At 38.1% G+C, this 23,309-nt stretch overlaps 2 protein-coding genes across 7 annotated transcripts in view; one reads left to right on the top strand and one right to left on the bottom strand.

Moving 5' to 3' along the window:
• Positions 1–20,194, bottom strand: part of CENPQ (centromere protein Q) — a 29,079-nt gene extending 8,885 nt beyond the window's left edge. Inside the window, exons 1-8 of one of the 5 annotated variants that reach the window (XM_069065782.1) lie at positions 20,037–20,092; positions 19,257–19,352; positions 17,636–17,796; positions 14,067–14,229; positions 7,128–7,188; positions 1,934–2,048; positions 273–341; positions 8–137 (exon numbers count right to left, since the gene is read on the bottom strand). In XM_069065782.1, coding sequence (XP_068921883.1) covers positions 8–137; positions 273–341; positions 1,934–2,048; positions 7,128–7,188; positions 14,067–14,195 — 504 coding nt within the window. In that variant the 5' untranslated portion in view covers positions 14,196–14,229; positions 17,636–17,796; positions 19,257–19,352; positions 20,037–20,092. The other 4 variants (XM_069065783.1, XM_069065780.1, XM_069065781.1 and 1 more) reach the window with 4 other exon arrangements.
• Positions 20,195–20,354: 160 nt separating this feature from the next.
• Positions 20,355–23,309, top strand: part of MMUT (methylmalonyl-CoA mutase) — a 43,409-nt gene continuing 40,454 nt past the window's right edge. Inside the window, exon 1 of one of the 2 annotated variants that reach the window (XM_069065777.1) lies at positions 20,355–20,538. The gene's annotated coding sequence lies outside the window, so the exon portion shown is untranslated. Of the gene's footprint in view, positions 20,539–20,715; positions 20,902–23,309 lie in introns of those variants that run through there. The other variant, XM_069065778.1, reaches the window with a different exon arrangement.

A 23,309-nucleotide genomic window follows, 5' to 3' on the forward strand; every position in this document is an offset into this window, starting at 1 on the left:
ATAGTACCTGCAATAATTCCAGGCTCTCTGCATTGGCCTCAAGAGTCTCCATTTCCTTCAGACAGAGATTTGACACTTCCTTTAGACTACTCCATTTTCCCAAAGAGACGTTATGTGTTTCACACAACTGAAGAAATCTTCGACAATGGAAAAGAGAACATTACCAGTTTTTAACATAGCTATAATCAACTTTCTTTTCTGTCAGTGATGGTAGAATGAATGCACAAAATTTTTTTTTCCTGTTTTAACCCTTTGCAATGACCTATTATTACCTTTCCTTTAAGCAGTTAAGATGAATTTGAGTGTCTTCCTTTTCCTTTCTTTCAGCACTCAAAACAGATCTAGGAAGGTAAGTTAAATATAATTAAAGAGAAAGTGGACTTTTGAATATTAAGCAATTTAAACTAAGGGCATTTTCCCCCTAATATCTGAGATAATTCATTCTTATCTCTGTATTTCTAGACAAAATCTTTGGTTTAGTACTTTGTAGCTGTATATCTGAATTACCTCATCTTCTTTCTAATTGGTCTCTCCATCTAGATTTTCTCTCCTTTCTAGCTGATTCAGGTCTGCTAATTAAAAAAATCACCTCTTCCTAAGGACTTTTTGATGCCCCAATATTAAATTGGTGCTGTATCTTCAGGATTTTGTTGTATATCAAGTTTAACCACTAGATTACAGAGGTTTAAGCTGTGGCTATACATGGGAATTGTAAAAACATAAAAGTAAAACAGCACTCCCCAAATGGCCAGAAGGTATTTTTTCCCTTTGCATGCAAGGCTACAGAGAGCAGCAAGATTTTCTCTCCAAAGGGCTTTTAGCAGTTCACTTAGGAAACCCTTCAAGGTTCACATAAACACACATCTGTAAAGGGAGGGAGCTGGTTTTGAGATGGAAAGACAAAATTTTAATAGTCATTAATAAGACTATCAATGATACTTTCCATTATGATTTTAGTTGTTTGCTAGAACTGTGATAAAAAGTATGGGAATCTTTGAGGACCTCTGAATAAAATAAAAAAAGACTGAACCTCAATGGACCAAAAGAAGCTATAGACAAAGAGATATACACCCAGCAGTATTAATGGAAGCTATTGAGAATTTAAATAATGAATTAGAGGCCGTTATAATCTTGGTCTTCTTAGAGATCTCTTCATTTGTACGATAAAACTTTAGACATACGTTCTTCTGAGACAGTAAAGAGACTTTTCGCTCAAAAAAATCCAATGATGATACATTCTCCATTAAAGCCCTACTCTAATGCCTCATCAAAAAGTAGAGAGAATTCTGAGTTCTTGAAGACCATTCCCTTAAAGCACAAGTTCTGGTGGGTCCTACCAAGCTGGAAAGACTTAAAAAAAATGGATTTGTGTTTGTGGTCTGAAGACCAGTTCAGTTGAATGATAAGAGGCTCAGCATCAGTTTGGTTGCATGGTAATGAACATTTTTGTCAGAGAAACTCTTAAGGGCTGCCAAACAAGTTGTGGAGATGTTGTAATATGCATTGGTGAGTAGTGAGTTCTAAAATCACATATTCCTGAGAAATTGCTATAGCTCAGACTTGAAAATGAATCAGCTAAGAAATAGGAGTCCTGATTTGAGTAGGTACAGCTGCAAGTTTGAGTTGGGTGGCAAGGTGGCAGAGTTAGAGCATTGAACCTGAAGTCAGTTAGACTCATCTTCCTGAGTTCAATTCTGGTCTCAGATACTTACTAGCTGTGTGATCCTGGGCAAGTCATTTAATCCTATTTGCCTCTGTTTCCTTATCTATAAAATGAGCTGGAGAAGGAAATGGCAAACTTCAGTAGCTTATCAAGAAAACCCCAAATGCGGTCATGAAGAGTCAGACATGATTGAAAAAAGACTAAACAGCAACAAAGCCATAGAAAAAAGAAAAAGAGAAGCAAAAATAGGGACACAGGCTACATACTCACTGTATCACAGAATCCATCATAGCTTCAAAATATTCCTTACTATCTTTTGGGAAAGGCTTCCATGTTACTTTATTTTTGAGGGTTTTCTTTTTCATATTTGTATTTTTCCCAGTTTCTGGCAAGGGAAGAAAAATAGCATGACAATCCATTTCTTGCTGAAAATGTGGTTCATTTTATTTTTTAAAGTAAGGAACTCATAGAATTATATGAATTCAACTGTCAGTTTTATGAAACCACATCAACTGCTTAGTCACCTAATGTTTATAGAAAATATTTCACATACTCTTTTGTCAGTGAAGACACCCAATAAAGCTGGCATTCTTAACTTTTTTTTTTATGTCACAGACCCCTTTGGAAGTATGGTGGAGACTATGTATTACAAAGGAATCCAATTATACTGAAAAAGTTATTAAAATTAAAAACAGGGGGCGGCTAGGTGGCGCAGTGAGTAAAGTGCCAGCCCTGGAGTCAGGAGGACCTGAGTTCGGTTCCGGCCTGAGACACTTAACACCCACACAAAAAACCTAGCCGTGTAACCTTGGGTAAGTTACTTAACCCCAACTGCCCTCCAAAAGGCAAAAAATAAAAAAATAAATAAAAACAACAATAAAAACTAGTTTATGGACTGCAGGTTAAGAATCCATGCAGTAAGGTCATATTGTCCAGCACCTTACCAATGGGAATATTTTATTAATTGGTATTTCAGACATATGCCTAAAATATGAATCTTCAAAGTAAAATAAGAAGGAATAACATAATTGTTATTCAAAACTGACATACAACTTTGGTTCTCAAGAAGAGAGTTGCAAAGATTATGGTAATAATATGCCTGAGGAGGAGAACCAGTCAGGTGGAATGACATGGAAGTGGCTCAAGATTCTCTTACATAAGTGACAAGAGTGAAATAGTTTGCCAGCATCAAACTAAGGAAAAAACAAACACAAAACATCTGCATGATCTGCATTGGAGGTTAAGCATCATTTACCAAGACTTTCCCAGTTGGTCTAATTCTTCTTGATTAGGTGCTACAATAATGTAGACTTTTTCATTAGGCAGGTATCATATTTTGACATTTTGACTACAGGCACCCTTCTCATGGGAAGAGGGGAATTTTTAATTACAGAAGTGAGGCTGAGTGATGGATAAAACTATTTTTATTATCATCATCATTATTACCACTACTTATTGTGTACTTAAACTTTTGTCTAACTCCCCTTCTGGCAGATGCTTGTCTTAAGTGGAAGAAACTTTTATAATTATAATGATTTGCCATAATCCTTTTGGCTTACACATTAACAGTAATAGGTCTGGGGTGGCCAGGTGGCTCAGCGAGTAAGAGCACCAGCTCCTGTGTAGGGATAACCTGGAGATCGAATCCCGGGCTCAGACACTCAGCACCACACCCAGAAATAACTGGCCGTGTAACCTTGAGCAAGTTACTTAACCCCAATTGCTAAAAAAAACAAAACAAAACAAAAAACCAAAACCAAAAAAAACGTAGTGGCAGCTATGCCATATGCCCAGCTGGAAAGAAGAGGCATAGAAAAGGAAAGAAGAGGAAAGAAAGGCAGGTAGGTGGCTTAGTGAGTAAAGCGCTGGCCCTGGAGTTGGGAGGACCTGAGTTCGGTTCCGGCCTAAGACACTTAACAGCCACACAAAAACACTAGCCGTGTAACCTTGGACAAGTTACTTAACCCCAAATTGCCCTACAAAAGGCAAAAAAAAAAAAAAACCAACAAAAAAGAAAAAAAAACAGTAATAGGTATTTTTGAAACATAGTTGCTTGTAGTCTTGTAAATTTCCATGCTAAAAATTAGTTTTTTTCTTTCTTTTCTGCAGAAAGCTTTGTCCTCCTCCCACCATCATTGCAAGATAACTGTAGCTTCTGTCAAGGTCATTCTCAGGATATTTATTAGTAGTCAAGTTGAGCATCCTGAGATAAATGCCACCTCCTACTGTCCTTAACTGTATATCACCTTTAGGCTGATTATGAGAACCAGCCCATAAGTTTTCCCTCAACAATCAGGTGCCTGCATCCAAGGCTGTTGAGGGTGTGGAATGTATGCTATGATCAAGTTACCTCAAAAACCAATAATAAGTACAGAAAAGAATACTGACACGGTAGACATGTAGACCTCACTCAATCAGACCTCTTAAATCTTCAAAAAAAAAAAAACCCTTTAAGTTCCCTACTGATAAATAGTGAGTAAATGTCAGAAGCAGAGTTTTTTTTCTGTACATTAGCTACGACAATATGGCTTTAGATTGCACTGATGCCAAAAATTCAATCTGTGACCCACAGATATAGGTTTTTTGTATTAATTTGGAGAAAGCTGATATAGAACAGAAATTCTACAAGCCTAAAAGTGCATGCTCCTCAAGTACCTGAGGGGTCAGCTTTTGTGCTTTGTATGATTGCTTTTAATCTGAGATCCAGTCAGCTGTAATTAAAATCTTTCAATGAATTTAAGTGAATCGTTTCACTTTTTAGTGATATAGGCATAATATTTTCCATAAAGTTATTCCTTTGGAGATCGTTTGCTGCTAAGTGTTGTGGGATGGGAAGGAGAGCATAATCACCTTGGTAGCCATTGAAATTAATCTCATGATCCTAGGACAAGCAGCCCCACTAGCACATCTCATTAAAGTAGAGCAGTTGACTTTTAGTTGGTCCAAATATTTAATAAACCACCAGGCACTTATTCCTTCAATATGCCAACTAATAACTAACATATTTTACTGTACAATCTTTGTTACTCAGAAGACAAATTAGTGAGGTAAACTGAAATTATGTAAAGAAATAGTGCAGAAGCAGAATTTGAATCTTTGGGGATTCCTGTCCTAGAAAATCAAATGAAATGTCTGAGGTGTTAAATAAGCAGGAAGAAGTGGAATCTTGACAGTTTAATATGAATACAGGTAAGATGGGGTGAATAGAGAGATGGGCCTGGAGTCAGGAAGATTTGAGTTCAAATCTAGCCTGACAATTACTAACTCTGTGAACCTGGGCAAGTCACTTGACCCTGTTTGCTTCAGTTTCCTCATCTGTTAAATGAGCTGGAGAAGGAAATGGCAATCCACTCCAGTATCTTTGCTAAGAAAATCCCAAATGGTGTTATGAAGAGATAGACACAAATGAAAAATGACTAAACAACAAATGGGTAAGAAAGACAGTTTGTGGAGTAGCTAGACAGCCTGTACTGAAATCAATTAACTCTGCTAGATTCAAGTTCTGTCTCTCACACCTATTAGCTGGGTAAATCTAAGGCAGAAGGAGATGAGCTGCTAACCTAAATCTGTGGAGGGAGTTGCCACACCAGTATTTCCCCACTGAAATGAATCACAGATCTAGAACTTTCTCTCTCGCCCCCACAAAGTTCACACATTATATTAAGCACTATTGAAAAAGTCTCTATATAGTTGTGGCTAATTAAGTTATGAGACTAAAAACATACATACAGAATAATATTCAAATGCATTACTCCTTACATAAGTCGCCTTGAATCTAAACATTCAGCCCAACAATACTTCCACATGGGTCAAGATTTTGAATCTCTTCCTTTAGAAAGGCTTCTATGCTAGTAAAAGGGGACTTTAACTGCCCAAGGATGTACATTCCCCTCTTTATCTTGTCTCACAAATGATATAAGGTCCCCCTTTGACCTAGTGCAATTAACTACACTAATAAAGACATTCCTTATCTCCTGTAACTAGTGATATACATTTTCCTTAACAAGAATATCTTTTTTCTTTTTGTAACTAGGAGCACTGCAATTAGGAACATTGTTTTTTCTCCTTGTTTCATGTAATATAAATTTTAGTAGTCAAATTATAAAGGACACAGATGTTCATCAACTGCTTGGAAGTGTGTATCACTCTGAGTGAATAAACTACAATAATCCTGTCTCTGTTTATGGTGGTTAGTTTATTGGCAGTAGCTAGTCAATGGACCCAGGAAGAACTCACACAATACATCCCCCCAAAAAAGGTTTCCTCTAAGACAAGAAATGGAGAAGAGAATAGGTTTGATTTTTATCTTTAGTCCAATTCTATGTTAACTATTTGGGCGATTCTTGGTGTGGATTCAGCCCTCCACCAATGCATATCAACAACTCATCTACAACTTTTACTCTTATAGAGTTGTCTGGGACCACTTTATAATATAGTACAGTATAAGAATTCAAGAGAAGTAGGGCTAATCAGGGGTAGCCCTTCTATTTACTGTGCCACACTACTTCTCTTGGAATTCTTATATTATGGTATATTCTACTTTCTTTTACCATACTTTGTTTAAAAAACCCCACACAATCTATTCATCAATGACCCAAACACATATTTTTAAAAATGTGGTATTTGGGGGCAACTAGATGGTGCAGTAGATAGAGCACTGGCCCTGGAATCTGGAGGACCAGAGTTCGAATCTGGCCTTAAGACACTTACTAGCTTTGTGACTCTGGGCAAGTCACAACCCCAATTCCACCCCCTTCCCCACCCCCCCCCCCAAAAAAAAAAGGAAAAGAAAGGAAAAATAAGGAAAGGGAAAAAATGTGATATTTCACTTTGGAAGGAAAATTCCAACTATCGTTTAACTGCCACCTAGATTATGGTTCTGATGCATACACTATTGTTCTGCCACCGTGTTACTTTCTATATTCCCTCCCGATTCCTTTACACACATCTAAGCTTTTGATCTAAAAGAGAGGGGTCAGATGCAAGGAACTGAATTTGCTGCCACATACCCGACATGTGCTCACTGTCCACTCTTTCCCCTGCACCAACCATGACCCACGACCAGCAGAACAATTACTACCACTAACAATTCTAGGCATGTTTTAGTCTACTCCTTCAAAAGGACTAAAGAAAAAAAATCTATTCAATCTTTTACAATTTATATCAGGGTAAAACTTGAGCTACAGTAAAATTTTAACTAGCATTTGTTTAAAGTATGTTAATATTCATGTGGGAAACTTTATAGTTGCCTTTTTAAGAAGAAAAGTTGGAATAAGGATTGCAATAGATACTACTTCTACTACTACAAGCAACCAAAGAGAACATTATCCTGTCTGACTTTATATAAAACTTGCAAAATAATAATTTTTATCTTTTATATGGAGACAGGGGGAATCCCTCTACAAAATCTCCAGGGCTTAAAGTCAAGTGAGCAAAAGTAAGAAAGAAGATGAAAAATATTAACCTTGCAAAGGTTGTCCTGGACTCTCTGATTGTTTCTTCATTTGTTTGGTTGAATGTTTTACCTAGAGAAAAAAAAATGTTAGAGAAACAATTTTCCAATAATATCCTAAATATGTTGGCAGCCTGATACTCTCATTTTAGTTAGATAAGAGGAAAAGTATTGTTCAACTTTTAAAAGTATTGTTTTAAGTGGGGAATTAAAATTAATGCAAAACTTTATTTTTGTGTATTATCTGCAATGCACTATGCTAGGCACTGGGGAAACAAAGACATAAAAATTAGATATGATTCCTGCCTTAAAGAAGTCTACAATCTTATTAGATTGTATTGCTTATGCTATATACAGAAGTAACTATGTTAGGAATCAGAATGTGTTAAGTGCATAGGAGAGAGGATTCAACAGGAAAAGTGAAGATTGAAGGGGTGAGATCATTTCCAAAAAAGCTGAAGTCAAGTATTCAGATGGGATGGGGAGCTTTTTAAGACTTATAGAACTGACCATTACTTATCCCTGGCAGTTCATGAATGGATCAAATGATACTAAGAAACAGAAGGAAGTTAGAAACCAGTGCTAGTTAAGATATTTGGAGCGGAGCCAAGATGGCGGAGTAGAAGCACGACCTTCCCGCGGCTCCGGCTTCCACCCTCCCCAATCCATGTAAAAAGGGGACTCTAAACAAACTTTGGAGCTGCAGAACCCACAAAATGACACAGAGAAGCTAACCTCCCGCTGAGGACAGCCCTGCAGGATGGCAGGAATCGGCCAGCGCAGCGCTCTGGGAGCTGAGCCCAGCACCACACTGAGGCTTTAGCCCCAGGGCGGGCCTGACCAGCCCCCAGCCAGAGGGACTGCAGATCAGCAGCAGCTGTGGCCGTTTCCTGATTTATCAATACATAGATGCGAAGGACAAGGTGAGAGGCCAGTGCAGTCTGGACTTTGGGACCCGGGAAGTGGGAGTGCGTGGCTTTTACCCCCAGAGCGAGAAACCACTGAGAGGCCCACACAGCCTGCCAGTGCCACGTGGCGGCTTCAGCTCCTGGCCTGCAGAGTGTAGGGGGACCAAGCACCAGTCTGAGGGGTCATCGCTCTTGCTTTAACCTGCTTGGATCTGGATTGCAGTCTAGGGTGGAGGTCCTGGGGTGTGTGTCCAGCTTGCCAGACCATGTGGAGACCTCAGAGAGGGCACCCATCTAATACCTCCAGCAGCTGAGAAAACCCCAGCGTTTGGGACGAAAACTCCCCTGTCTGGTGGCAGAGTCCTACTGTGGCAAAAAGCCCAAAAGTCAAATCATTGAGTGGCAAAATGAGCAGGCAAAGGAAACAAAGCAGACAGAAGATTCCAACATTACACTCCTATTTTGGGGATAAGAAGGAGCAAGGCATGGAACAGGAGGAAAACAGTGAAGTCAGAACTCCTGCACCAAAAGCTTCAAAGGAAAATACAAGCTGGTTACAGGCCATAGAGGACCTTAAGAAGCAGATAAGAGAAGTGGAGGAAAAATTGGGAAGAGAAATGAGAACAATGCAAGAAAATTATGACATGAGAGTCAACAGCCTGACTGAAGAAAATAATACCTTAAAAAACAGACTGACTCAAATGGCAAAGGAGGCTCAAAAAGGCAATGAGGAGAAGAATGCCTTAAAAAGCCAAATTTGCCAGATGGAAAAAGAATCTCAAAAGCTCACTGAGGAGAATCATTGCTTCAGAATTAGATTGGAACAAATGGAAGCTAATGACTTTATGAGAAATCAAGATGCTGTTAAACAGATCCAAACAAATGAAAGAATAGAAGGCAATGTGAAATATCTCATGGGAAAAACCACTGACCTGGAAAATAGATCCAGGAGTGATAATTTAAAAATTATTGGACTGCCTGAGAGCCATGACCAAAGTAAGAGCCTAGAAATCATCCTCCAGGAAGTTCTCAAAGAAAACTGCCCTGATGTTTTAGAACCAGAGGTCAAAATAGAGGTTGAAAGAATCCACCGATCACCTCCTGAGAAAGACCCCAAAAAGAAAACTCCTAGGAATATTATAGTCAGGTTCCGGGATTCCCAGATTAAGGAGAGAATATTACAAGCAGCCAGGAAGAAACAATTTGAATATTGTGCAAACACAATCAGGATAACCCAGGATCTGGCAGCTTCTACACTGAGGGATCGAAGGGCCTGGAATGTGATATTCTGGAGGTCAAGGGAGCTGGGATTAAAACCAAGAGTCACCTACCCAGCAAAACTGAGTATCATGTTTCAGGGGAAAATATGGTCATTCAGTGGAATACAGGACTTTCAAGCATTCTTGCTGAAAAAACCAGATTTGAATAGAAAATTTGACATTCAGATACAAGAAGCAAGAGAAGCATGAGAAGGTAAACAGGGAAAAGAAATCATAAGGAACTTATCAAAGTTGAACTATTTTTTTTTTTAAGCAATAGGGGTTGAGTGGCTTGTTCGGGGTTGCATGGCCAGCTGTTGTTTCTGGGTGTGGTGCTGGGTGTCTGGGTCCGGATTTGATCCGGGTCATCCCGGCACTGGAGCCGGTGCTCTTGCTCGCTGAGCCACCTGGCCAAAGTTGAACTATTAACATTACTACATGGAAAAACAATAATTGTAACCTATGAAATTTTTCTCAGTAGTTGAAGGGATTAGAAATATATATATATATATATATATATATATATATATATATATATATATATATATATATATATATGTCTTTATATGAGGGTATGTGGGCATATGAATACATATGTGAATGTGTGTATATACGTTTACAGGTATACATAGATAGAGGGCACGGGACCAATTTAACAGGAAGGGATGATACTTAAAAGGTGAAATTAAGAGGTGAGAGGAATATAATGAGAGGAGATGGGGAGAGACAGAGTGGGGCAAACTATCTCATGCAGAAGAGGAAAGGGAAAATGGTTACAATGGAGGGGAAGAATAGGAAGGCAAAAGGGAATAGGTCAACCTTATTCCTATTGAATCTGGCTTGAGAAGGGAGGGAAATACACACTAAATAGGGGATCTCACCCTCCAGGAGAATAGGGGGGGAAGGGGATGTGAGGGGGGATGATGGAAGGGAGGGCAGGCTGGGGGGGAGGGAAGTTGGAAGCACCCACTTTTGAAAAGGGACAGGATCAAAGTAGAGAACAGAACAAGTGGGAGGTGGGATAGGAGGGAGGGAAAAAGTCAGTCTTTTACAATACATGTACTATGTTATTGTTTTGCATTAGCCACACATGTACAACCTATACTGAACTGCTTGTCACCCCAGTGGGGGTGGGTGGCAGGGGGGGAAGGGAATGAATCTGGAATTGAAAGTTTTAAAATCAAATATTCAAATATATATATATATATATATATATATATGGGTGTGTGTGTATATATATATATACACACTATTATTAATACCATCTTACATGTAATTAAGAAAAAAGATATACAGGCACTGAGGCATAGAGATCCACTGGAAAAGTTGAAACGGGTATGGGAGAAAATATGGGAGAGAGCAGATTGGAGGTGGGGATATCCTGTGGGACTGCTGTTTTGTGGGGATGGGTGGGGGAAAAACAGGGAGAAAATTTGTAACTCAAAATCTGGCGGAAACGAATGATGTAAATCAGCAGTTAATAAAGCATTTAAATTAAAAAAAAAATTAAAAAAGTGAATGTTGAGGGGTGGCCAGGTAGCTCAGTGAGTAAGAGCACCAGCCCCAGTGTCGGGATGACCTGGGGATCAAATCCGGGCTCAGACACTTAGCACCCACCCAGAAACACCTGGCCGTGTAACCTTGAGCAAGTTACTTAACCCTAATTGCTTTAAAAAAAAAAAGTGAATATTGAAAACTATCTTCACATGTAACTGAAAAAAATTTTAAATGTTGAGTAAAAATAAACAAAAACAAAACACCAAAAAAAAAAGATATTTGGGAAGGTAGTAGTATCATCCACTGTCAGATAAAAGTAGTAATTTCAAAAGGGAAAGGCAGAAGAGAAAAAAAAAGGACAGTAATGAAACATTTTATTTTAAGAAAACAGATTGTTGTGAAGATTTGCTATTCTGGAAGTGATTCTGACAAAGAATGGGGACATGGCTGCTGAAGTAGAAATGATGTTGATGAGAAGTTACTATTTAATCTTAAAAACTCGTAATGGAGAATGACAAAGAAGTTGGGCATATTCTGACATCTATCCTATATTCTAAAAGAGTAGAGCTGCAAAAACTAAAAAAGGACAGGTACGATCTCACAGTCCAAAATTCTACGGATAACATTTGATATAAAAAAGATGAGAAGTTTTAAGAATAAAATTCTGTAGATATAAAAAGAAATTAATCTGATGAATAAGAAAAGGCATAATTGTCTATTACCAACTAAGATTTTTAAAAAATATATAGAAGAGGAAAACAAGAGTAGATAATGACAAGTGGAATAGTTTTGTGAGAACAGTATCAACAGGCTAAAGCATTGAATGGGCTGAGGCTGGCCATGAATACAAAGGACATGGGTTTATTTATTTTTTTAAGCTAGAATGAACACAGTAGGAAACACAAACAAGGAGATTTCTAGGGGAAGATGAGACACTGAACCAGAAAAGAGAGACAGCAGGGTAATTAATTACTTACTCTGTCAAGAATAATGATCTTTATATTGGGAAAGCTATAACAAAGTTAAATAATAGGGAGTTTAAAGTCAAGATAAGCGAAATCATAGTAGAAGATCCTATAGCTGGCCTTAATGAGTTTAAATTTACTAAGTCTGAACATACACCCCAGAGGGTGCTAAAGGAAGTGTTTGCTGCTGACAGGCAGAGTATGTGTGAAAAACTGTGGATAAAGTGGGAGTTACTTCAAGTCAGGGAAATAACATGAATTTCAGGAGAGAGGAGGGTGGATTCTGCCAGCCATAGGCTAGTGAACTTGACTTTTACTCTGGAAACAGAGTATTATTTAAGAAGTGATTTACATGCATATAGAATATGGTGATCAGAAGGAACTCACATGGCAACATCAAAAACAGGTATACTGGTAGATTATATTATGGAAAGCTGGTGCAGGTCTACTGCATGTACATTTTAACAAAATGTTAAAGCTTTTGATGAAGTCTCTCTTTACACTAGATGACAGTAATTAGGAGTAACTATCACTGAACAGAAATGATACAGATAGGTAGAACTCATTGATTGGACCCCTAAAACAATCTTTAACAGATCAATGTAAACTTGGAGGGAGGTCACTTTTAAAGTGTCCTGTGTTAATCATTTTTATCAATGACAGGGATGAAGAAAGACTTATCACATTTACCAATGACATTAAATTTGAAGGGATAATTAACATGTTTGATTGACAAGAGACAGATCCTAAAAGATGTTAGCAAGTTAGAATGATGGGCTGCATCTAATAAATGAAATTTCAAAGTAATTAAGTATGATATTTGGGTTAAAAAAAATTCCAAAAACTTCACAAATATAATCTGGGGAAACTTATCCAGAAAAAAAAAAAGATCTCTGACAAAGAAGATTTGCATCTATAGATGCAAGCTATAGGAGACACACATTTTGAACATAGAAACCATGTGCATTTATTTTGCTTGGCTATGCTTATTTGTCATAAAGGAGTTTAAAAAAAATTAAGGAACAGAGGTTTTGGGGAGATAGGAAGGCTACTGATAGTGATATCACCAATTATTGGGATAAACTTCTGGGGTTCCCTATTACCTTTAGAATCAAATATAAACTATTCTTTTTGGTATTCAAAGTTTTTTACAACCATGACCCTACCTCTTCCCAATTTTCCTACACTTTTATTATTCTCCTCCATATATTCAATGGCTTAGTCATACTAACTTACTTGCTATTCTTCACACCAGACAATCCATTTCCTACCTCTGTGCCTTTGCACTGACTCTCCCCTGTGCCTAGGATGCACTTTCTTTTAAACTCTTCGAATTCCCAATTCCTTTCAAAACTTAGTTCTATGTAAGGCCTTTCATAGTCAACACCACCCTCCCTCTACCTCCCTAGGTATTAGTGCCCTCCTTCCCAAAACTGCCTTGTATTCATTTTGTAGATATCCTGTACACGCTAATATGTTCATGTTTTCCCCATGTCAGAGGAGGACTTCAGAGAAACCTGGAAAGACTTATATGAACTGATGCTGAGTGAGGGAAGCAGAACCAGGAGAACACTGTACACAGTTAACAGCCACAGTGTACAAGGACTGATTTTGATAGACTTAGCCCTTCTCAGCAATGCAAGGACTTAAAACAATTCCAAAGGACACACGATGGAAAATGCTAGCCTTATCCAGGGAAAGAACTATGGAGTTGGAATATAGAGTGAAAACAAAGTAGACTATTTTCTTTTATTGGTTTTTTTCTTTCTCGTGGTTTTTCCCATTCGCTATAATTAGTCTATGTGACATGACTAACGTGAAAACTTGTTTAATGGAAATGTATGTGTAGAGCCCATATCTGATTGCAAGCTGTCTTGGGGAGGGAGGGGGCGAAAATTTTAAACTTATGGAAGTGAATGTTGAAAACTAAAAATAAACAATTTAATAAATATCAATGTTCGGTAGAAGAACTGTAATATAATGCAAAGAGGACCCGATTTAAAGTCAGATCTGGGTCCTAGTTTTGGCTCTGTCATTTACTACATATTTTTACTTTGGACAAACCATTTAACGTCTCTGGGCCTTAGCTTCTGTACTTCTAAATTAAAAAGGCTGGGACTACATGATTTTCAAAACATTTTTCGATTCTAAATTTTATTCCTTGTAGTTTTAGCATTTTTTTTTAATTTTTCAATCCTATTAACAAACTGATTTTGTCTTTAAATATCTCTTTCCTCTATTTCACAGAATACGCTAAGAAAGCAGAAAACATACTTTTTCCCAATTTTGTTTCTAAATGGTTAAGTATGACACTGTTAATACCTCTTTCTGTGACTCCTTAGTATCTCCATTATCAACTTTCCTTTTTCCAGGTTTTTTGCACTGCTGAGATTTGCTTTCAAGTTTTGACTTGGTTCCTCTTGTGCGATTTACACCTATTCTTCCAGGCATCTTGACTTATATGTAACAAATTAGTATTTAAGATCTGTAGAGGAAAAAAAACAAAGATAAGAGGGAGATTCTAAAAATGTCATGCAACTTTAATACCAAGTACCAAATAATATTATAAATAAGCCTACTTTACTTTTGGGTTCTCTCATTATCCTAAAAAAGTCATAGCAGAGCAAATGTAATGTCATAAGGGGCTCATTTGGATGAGAATTTATTACTATTTTTACTTCTAAAAAATTTCTGCATTTATATACTATTCTACTTTTTCAAAAGTATTTTCATATATCTTTCATTTTAACTTAACCACTATAGATTACATGTGGGGCTATCTCTAGTTGTAATTATGCCTATTTTTTTTTTTAACAAAGAATCACAGAGAATTTAAATGTCTTGCCTATGGTCCCAAAGCTAGGCACTATCAGGATGAAGACAAAATCAAATGCATGTCTCTCAACTCAACTGAAAACTTCTGCCTATAGTTTAAAACATTTGTGCTAAAGGAGAAGCAAAGAGCCAAGAAAGAGTGAAAAAGCATTACTAACGGTTGGGGTCCATAAAAGTTGTGATAACTCATTTGCTTTCCTACTACCCTGTTCATTCTTCTTGTTAGTTTAGATAGTTATTACCGGACAACATCTCTTGATTCTCTAGTTTATTCTACTTCTCAATTTTTGCACTAGTACTTAACTTTCCCCCCTGCTGTCAATACTGTCTATTGTAGGTTTATCAGGAAACCTGGATTATACGAGCTATAGATTACCTATCCACTATACCGACCACTGTCCCTTTGTGAGGAAATGAGTAAATGAAGATTGGCACAAAATAACTGCTGATCCTTGCACTGGGTCAAAGTTAGGATTTAGTGCTAGTATTTGATATGGCTTTCTCAAATTCTACCTAAAGATATGCTTTTAAATCAATATCAATTCCATTCTAAAATAAGGTGTACTTTAATACTCTATGAGTGGCTTTCAGAGTTGGTAAATAGAGAAAGTCTTCTAAGTAAATTTAATCACTTCAAACTTTCTTTTTTAAAGGAAAAGACTTCAAGCACCACCTAGTGGTTACTTTCTCCTGAAATTTTGTTATATAAAATAACACATCTAATAGGGTTAAGAAGACAAATGAAAAGCAAAGCTCTGGACAAGAAGAAAACTCTTTAGACAAAATCTCTCTTTTCCTTCCCCCCTTAACCCTTTAGAGACAATGGGACACCAAAGGGAAAATATAATATAGTCTCTTCTCTCTCTTTAGGGATGGAAATACTTGATTGTCAGTCTTTTTGAGTTGTTTAAACTTTTTAATGTTTCTTAAATGTGTGTATGTTAGATTTACTTTTTTGAAGGCTCTGTACAGATTTCAAGAGGAAGACTTAGAAAGCTTCAATTTTGTTAAAAGTCTATATTCCTATCCTCTTTCTACCTTTCCTCCACTCATCTATAAACATACATAGGAATATGTTTAACTTTGCAGGACATTCTTGGATGCAAACTATTTTCTTTTGCTTTTCAGCATGTCATACACCACTCTTTACTTTCCTTTTTCATAGCTGATATGTAGCTCCACTGTTTCCTGGGTCTAAGACCCGTCCCTTCCTGCAATATTTTTGCAAAATCTTAGAAGTTCTGGAATTTGATAGGTTTATGGATGTATTATATCTAACAGTTCTCCATGGTGGAGATCTGTGGATACTAGCCATCCAGCCACTGTCTCCGCCGCCCCCCCCCCCCCCCCCCCCCGCACTCCCCCATTCTAATACTTTTGGAGACTTTTATGATTCCTTGAAATTTGGCATTCAGGTCTTTTGGTTCAAACCTGATGATTCTTAGACTTTCTTTCTGCCCTGTCCAGGTCAGCCACTTTGAGAGTAGACATTTCTCAAATTTGCTGAATTTTGACTTCGCTATTTTGTTTTTGTTATCCTTTAATTTTTAGTTGTTGACTCCAGAGCACTCACTGCTTTGTTTAAAGTTTCTCTAACTTCTTTTCAAGGTAGTTCATTCCACTATTTATCTCTGCAGTCAGTTCCTTTATTAGGTCATCTAGTCATTTTCAGAATTCTTGTGACATTTGATTCTTTCCTAGGAGTCTACTGACAGTTATTGCTGAACTCTTTTTTCCTACAGTTTTATCCTTGGATTAGCTTAGAGTACATAGTAGTTCTTCACTTCATCACAAAAATTTATTTGCTTGTTCATTTCTTCTGTGGCATGGAGGATGAAGAGAGGGGAAGAGAACTTCCAACTGTCGAGGGATTGAGCAGTTTTGACCAAACATTGCAAAGCTGAGATTGCACTACTTTACAATAGTTTCTGGGGTGATTTGGCTTTGATGATAGCCCCCAGTTCCTGACTGTGGTGCAGGGCCCAAAATAGGGGTTTAGAGGTAAGCAAGAAGAAAAAAATGTGACATTAGCAATAGACACCAGGGACCTTGGTGAATGCCTTTCATAGGAATCTCCAATTAACCTTCCCCTCCCTCCCATGCAGACCTCAGCCTTCTGCTGTTTCTAGAGTGCATAATGTAGGGCCCAAAGTGTAAGCAAACATCAATACTGATTTAACTCCAATACTTTGTGAATTTTTTAGTCACTGGAAAAAGCACAGTTTCAAATTTAGAGTACCAATAGTTAATGCTTTAAAGTGATCTAAAATCTGTGAATCTTAACACTTATGTTTCTTTTTCTGCTACTCTATCATTGCTCAAATAGAAAGGGGTCACATAGGATTAAAGGTCTATTTTCTACTTTTCTTTGTTTCATGGTTACTGTAAGCACATAATTCATTGCCAACCTCTTAGGTGATGTTCCTAATAGGTTGGTTCTTCCATAGTAAAATCTGTTGCCAAACTAGAAGTATTTCTAGCATAGTAGACTAGGCAAGAGCTTATGCTCTACTAGCTCAGTTTGGAGATTCCTGGATCCACACTACATTTTTTTGTGGACATTATATTATAAAGGTAATAGTTTTATTTAGGTGTAGTAAGAGGTCTGTTTTTTTTTTGCTGGTTTTTTTCTTGGCGGGGGGTGGAGTGTGGTGGTATGAAGATAATGAATTCTGATTAGAACTTGTTCAAATTTTTGATGTCTTAAGAGTCTTGGCAATTCTGGCAATACAGGCCTAGAGTAACAGTTCGAAAATTCTTTGCTCCTTGTACAGTATTAAACACTTGGGTGGGTTCTTAATGGGGTGGGGGCGGTGTCTGTGAATAGTTTTTGAAAATATTAAATATTTTGATAACTGTATTTCAATATAGTTAGTTTACATTGTAATCCCTTGTATTTTGTTTTATGCCTTCAAAAAATTCTAAGGGGCCCATGGGTTTTACCAGGGCCCAAAACAAAACATTTGAAAAAAAAATCCTAACTCTTGCATTAAGGAAGAGCTGAAACACTGTGAATGTAATTGTGATTGTTAAATTCTACACAATTTGTTGCATACCTGATGCTAGCACAGCCTTTGAGAACCACTGGATCCTAATATATATATACACACATACATATTAGTTGAAGGTAATCTCCAGTGAAATTATGACTGAATCCTTGAGAGTTCGTGAAGTGACCACAATGGAGGATATAGAAGTAGGAATGGCTCCAATATGTCTGCCAAGAAAACCCCAAATGGGGTCACGAAAAGACAGACATGACTGAAAATGATTTAACAACAATAAAGGTCCTAATTAAGGGCAGGGACCATTTTCCCTTTTTTTTCCTGTATATATTCCCAGAATTTAAAACATACCTCTGTATACAGTAGACTCATAACGAACAATTGTTGAATTTGGATTATTATGAATAATGTTCCCAGTCCAACCAAAATCCTAGAATTGATTTTTTTTTAAAACTGTAACTCTTGTCTAGACAATCCACCTGTCCCAGTCTCTTCTGACCCATCCTACACGAGGAGTCCATGTTTTGAACCTAAGAGATCTTTTTTTTTTTACACTATATGATGGCACTCTTCCCATAAATGATTCATCTTATCAAATAAATTATAAGTTCTTGAATGGCAAGGATCCTGTCTTTTCTGTGTTCCTCATTACCACCTAATACAGAGCTTTGCTTATAGCAATCTTGAAAAAGGACAACTTTTTTTTTTAAGCAATCAGGGTTAAGTAACTTGCTCAAGGTTACACGGCCAGTTATTTCTGGGTGTGGTGCTTAGTATCTGAGCCCGGGATTTAATCCAGGTCATCTGGACACTGGAGCCAGTGCCCTTACTTGCTGAGCCACCTGGCCACCCCTAAGCAATTAGGGTTAAGTAACTTGCTCAAGGTTACAAGGCCAGGTGTTTCTGGGTGGGTGCTAAGTGTCTGAGCCTGGGATTTGATCTCCAGGTCATCCCAACACTGGAGCTGGTGCTCTCACTCGCTGTGCTACCTGGCCGCCCCAGAAAAAGGATAACTTTTAAGATGTTCCCTCTACTAGAGGTATCTTGGCCCCCTGTCAAGCTGCTCTTTTTAATGGAAAGACCAGATTAAAAAGTACCTTCAAAACCTTTGTAACTTGATCTTTAATTTACATTGACTGGAGAGTGGTTGACAGGGAGGTTAACCCCCCCCCCAAAAAAAAACACCTAAATTGGAGACAGATTGTGAGGAATTTTAAAGGTAAACCATCCATCAACAAGCATTTTTTAAGGCCCCCCTGTAGGGACAATACAGATATATGGGGGAGAGGGAGGGAGGAGATAGTTATGGAGAAGTGAGAGTTCATATAGTAAATTCCCTTAATCAATCAATTAACAAGGCTTTATTAAATACCTAGACCTCTGTGCCAAGTAGTGAGTTTACACAGAAAAAAAAAGGCATTCCCTGACCTCATGAAACTTACATGGGGGAGTCAGAGTTGTAAGTTTCTGGAGGGCAGGAACTGTCTTTTCCTCCTTTTGTATCTCCAGAGCTTAACACTGTACCTGGCACATAGTGCTTTTTCAGTCATGTACGACTCCTTGTGACCCCATATGGGGTTTCCTTGGAAAAGATACTTGAGTAGTTTACCATTTCCTCCTCCAGCTCATTTTCAGATGAGGAAATGGAGGCAAACAGGGTTAAGTGACTTACCTGGGGTCCCACAACTTGTGTCTTGAGGCCAGATTTAAACTCAGGACTGAGTTTTCCTGCCTCCAGGGCCGGCACTCTAGCCACTTCACCACCTAGCTGTTGGCACATATAGGTGCTTAATAAATGTTTACTGAGTGCTAGCAATATTGCCCTTTAAGATTTTGCAAAGTGTTTTACATTTTATCATTGGAACTTTAACCATAATTGAATAGCATTCTTGTTGTACAGATAAGGAAATTGAGTTAGAAGTGGCGTGACTTACCCAGGTTCACATAGCTAATTAAGTGTCTGAGGGAAGATTCTAACTCAAGTCTTCCTGACTCCAGGTTCAACATCATCCATTGAACAAACTAGCTTGCTACATACATGTAAGCAAATATGTCACTATAGAGGGTGTCCCCAAAGTTTTAGGGCAATTTTAAACTAATAGCTTTGTTAACCAAGTTTTAATAGCTCAAAACTGCACTAAGACGTTGGGGGCCCCTTAATAGGTAATATTCTAAGTCATTATATGTACATATAAAATAGGTACGGGATGATAATGGGAAGGCACCACACGCACCAACCCTGAACGCCCATCACCTGCCATCTCCGCTTTCTTCTCCCGACAAAAACGGTTTCGTTTCCACAAATATCCTCTCACTCCCTAAAACATCCTTTGCTCACGTGCAGTCCGCCGCGGACGGTGGCCAGCCCGCTCCGCTTCCCAAACGTTATCCTCTCCCTGCCCACCCCCAGCTCCACAAAGCATAGATCTAAAGGCTTAGATCAATCACTTACCTGCAGCAAACCAGCACCTCCCCTTCAATTCGTCTGCAACGGCTTTCCGGTGGCGCACGCGCATTCAATACGCAGTCGCCCAGGGATGGGTCATAAATCCCGCGCAAACTGTCAAAAGAATACTAACAGGAAGTGGGCGGAGACAAGGGAGTCTTCCGGCGTGCAACGCCCCCATCACTCTTCTCCCTCCCATTCCTCCAAGCAATTCGCCACTGGGAGGGAGTCGAAGAGAAACGTTCTTGGATTGGCTGGGTGGCCACGCCCCCGTGGCTGTATGGATTCTCCTGACTTCCTCCCCCTGTACGCCCACTTTAAGGCAACACACTTTCTTCTTGCGCATGCGCAGAGGGCATTTTTTTTCTGGTGGTTAAGTGTAAGTTCGGAGGGCCTAGGGGACCAAGAGGTGGTCTGGCCTGGGTCCTGCAGTGTTTAGGGCAAGGGTTAGGTGTCTCACCCTAACTCCACTCGGGGAAAGGCTAAAAGGGCCCATAAGTAGGTACCGGTAAGTGAGTACACCATCATCTTGACTCTCTCCCCTTTTCCCATGACTCCCCTTCCCCCCCTTCCTCTTCCTTTCCTTGCTCCTCTGGAAACCGCACCTTCCCCCTCCCCCTTTATCTCCCCTTCCCTTTTCTCCTCTCTGCCTTTGGATTTGCGCTCCTCCTTTTCGTACCTCCTGCCCCTTACAACGAAAGGTCATGTTTGTTCATCCTCGGATGCTGGAGAAGACAAAGTACATCCTGAACTTGACCATAATCTACTGTGTTTTATCCAAATCTCCCTAATCTCCCACCCTTTCCCTCAAGTAACTTAATGCCATATTTTCGGCTGGTACATACAGGACCATAGCAGCTGTCACCATTCTGTGAGTGCTTTTTGTTAAAGATGACGCCCCTCCCTCACACACTGTATTGCTTCCGGTGTTTAGGGGCACCCCCCTAAAATTACAGGTGTGACCTGCCCTCAGGCGTTTGTTACACCAATAGTTGTAACGTAGCCACCTTTTGGTTATCTAGCAGATTTTATCTTTTGTTTCCTGCGCCCTTTTGGGAATGTCGTTAAATCTCAGAATAATTTTTTAATGCATAAACTAAAAAGCATAGGATTACATTAAAATGCATTCATCAGAAATTTAAAAACAACCTCCACCACCAAGTTTATAAGATCCCTGGTTTAGAACCACTTATCTGTAATAATGGGGGGCAAAGGGATTATAGAAAGAGAATGGCAGCATAGACAATCTTAAATGGATAACAAGCATAATATTTATATTTAGTCTTTTAAATAAATAAATTTTCTACGGCATGTTTACATACTTAATTGGTTTTGCTTTCCTTAAAATGATTATTTGCCTCACAAGCCTTTTAAGTGGTAGAAGGAAGGTAGTAGCATGGGGTCAGAGTTTTGCTTGGAATGATTGACATGTGGATAATCACAAGTTGATTTGTGGTTCTTAATATTAGCTAGCTATATTTTTTCTTCTCTGTGCAACTCTTTTGGTTATATGCTAGAACCACTTCTAGCCATTAATACCTTCAATTATATTGGTTTATATTTTCCTTGTTTCTTGAAACTTCTTTTTCCATCTGTGTCTTAAATAATGAAATAAAACATTAAAAATTTCTTATCACATGAAAAATTGTTGAAATGTCCTTATATGAAAACTGATTCTTCATCTTACTGACAAAATTTCCCCCAAATTTAAAAAGGTCATAAGTGTATCCCAGTAAAATATGTGTGATTTTTTTTTAATCCTTTGTGACAACATAGAGTGTTGTCAGTTTTCAGAATAACTATTGTAGCATCATCACACTGATGATTTTATTTTTGGACTTTTAATCTTTATTTTCTTATTTATAAAACTGTAGAATAAGAGCTGTAGCTTGTAGAAAGATACAACTGTGGAAAAGCCTCTTAGGTCCAGCTAGGTGGTACAGTAGATAGAATACTAGGCCTGGAGTCAGGAAGATCTGAATTCAAATTCAATCTCAGACACTTAGCTGTATGAGCCTGGACAAATCACTTAACCTCTGTCTGCCTCAGTTTCCTCAAGTGTAAAATGGGGATAATAATACCCCTCCTAGTGTTGCTGTGAGGCTCACATGAGATAATAATTGTGAAGTGCTTAGCCCATTTGTGTCATGTAGTGTTATATAAATATTATTATTATACCTTGGAGGATGTATTCTAACCTCTCTTTACTTCATTTCATGCAGTTGGTAAATAAAAGATGACTGTTACCATAAAGCATAGTCAAGTTTTATAAAAACATCTTTTAAAATGCAGTATTAGTGCAGTGACAAACTGTCTACCTTTGCTATCCTAGGACCAACTTAGTTATCTTTTTAGAGAATGGGCCATAATCAGGTTGACCACATGACAATGAGCTTTTCTGGGTTATGAAGATAAAATGAGCTAATATTAATAAAGGACAGGGTAAGCCTTAAAGTGCTACATAAATTCTACTTATTTTTACATCAACTAAAAAAAAAAGGAAAAATTATAATCTTTGTCCAGAGAGTGTTGGCTTTTAACCTGCAGTCCATGAACTTGTTTCTCTTTTCTTTTTTTGCTTTTTGGAGGGGAATTGGGGTTAAGTGACTTGCCTAAGTTCGCAGGGCTAATTTTTGTATTAAGTGTCTGAGACCACATTTGAACTCAGGTCCCCCTGACTCCAGGGCCAGTGCTCTATTCACTGCGCCACCTAGCCGCCCGAACTTGTTTCTTAAAAAAATCTTTTGATAATTATATTTCAGTGCTTTGCTTTGTAATCCTATGTATTTTATTTTTGCATATTCAAAACATCTGGGAAGGGGTCTGTAAACTTTCCTAGACTGCCAGAGGGATCCATTACTCAGAAAAAAATTAATCGCTTCTATAGAGGAAGTATCCATAAAAATTAGGGTACAGTTCTATGAAATATTTAAGCATTTTCTTCTGACAGCTCCTATTATGCTGGTTAATAAAATATTAGTTATTTAGGTAAACTGTACTCAAAGGTATAAATACAAAAACAAAATTATTCTGAATCTAATGTCACATTGATCTGTTATTTTGGAGTTTATAATCTAAAATAGACAAAATGAGAAGAGAAAAGTAAATGAACAGATAACTAAATATATAAATATAGTAGATTTAGAATAAAAATAGTGTATAATCATAGGATTTAAAATCTGGAAGGAACCTTGAAAATAACAATTTCAGAGAAGAAGAAAAAATATACAAAGAAGCTAAATCACTTTGACAAGGGCCCATTGGTAAGGCTGGCCAAAC

Source organism: Petaurus breviceps, unplaced genomic scaffold (genome assembly GCF_028583685.1).
Source record: "Petaurus breviceps papuanus isolate PSGF00001 unplaced genomic scaffold, PetGlider_PUasm1.0 90701, whole genome shotgun sequence".
Taxonomy (NCBI): Eukaryota; Metazoa; Chordata; class Mammalia; order Diprotodontia; family Petauridae; genus Petaurus; species Petaurus breviceps.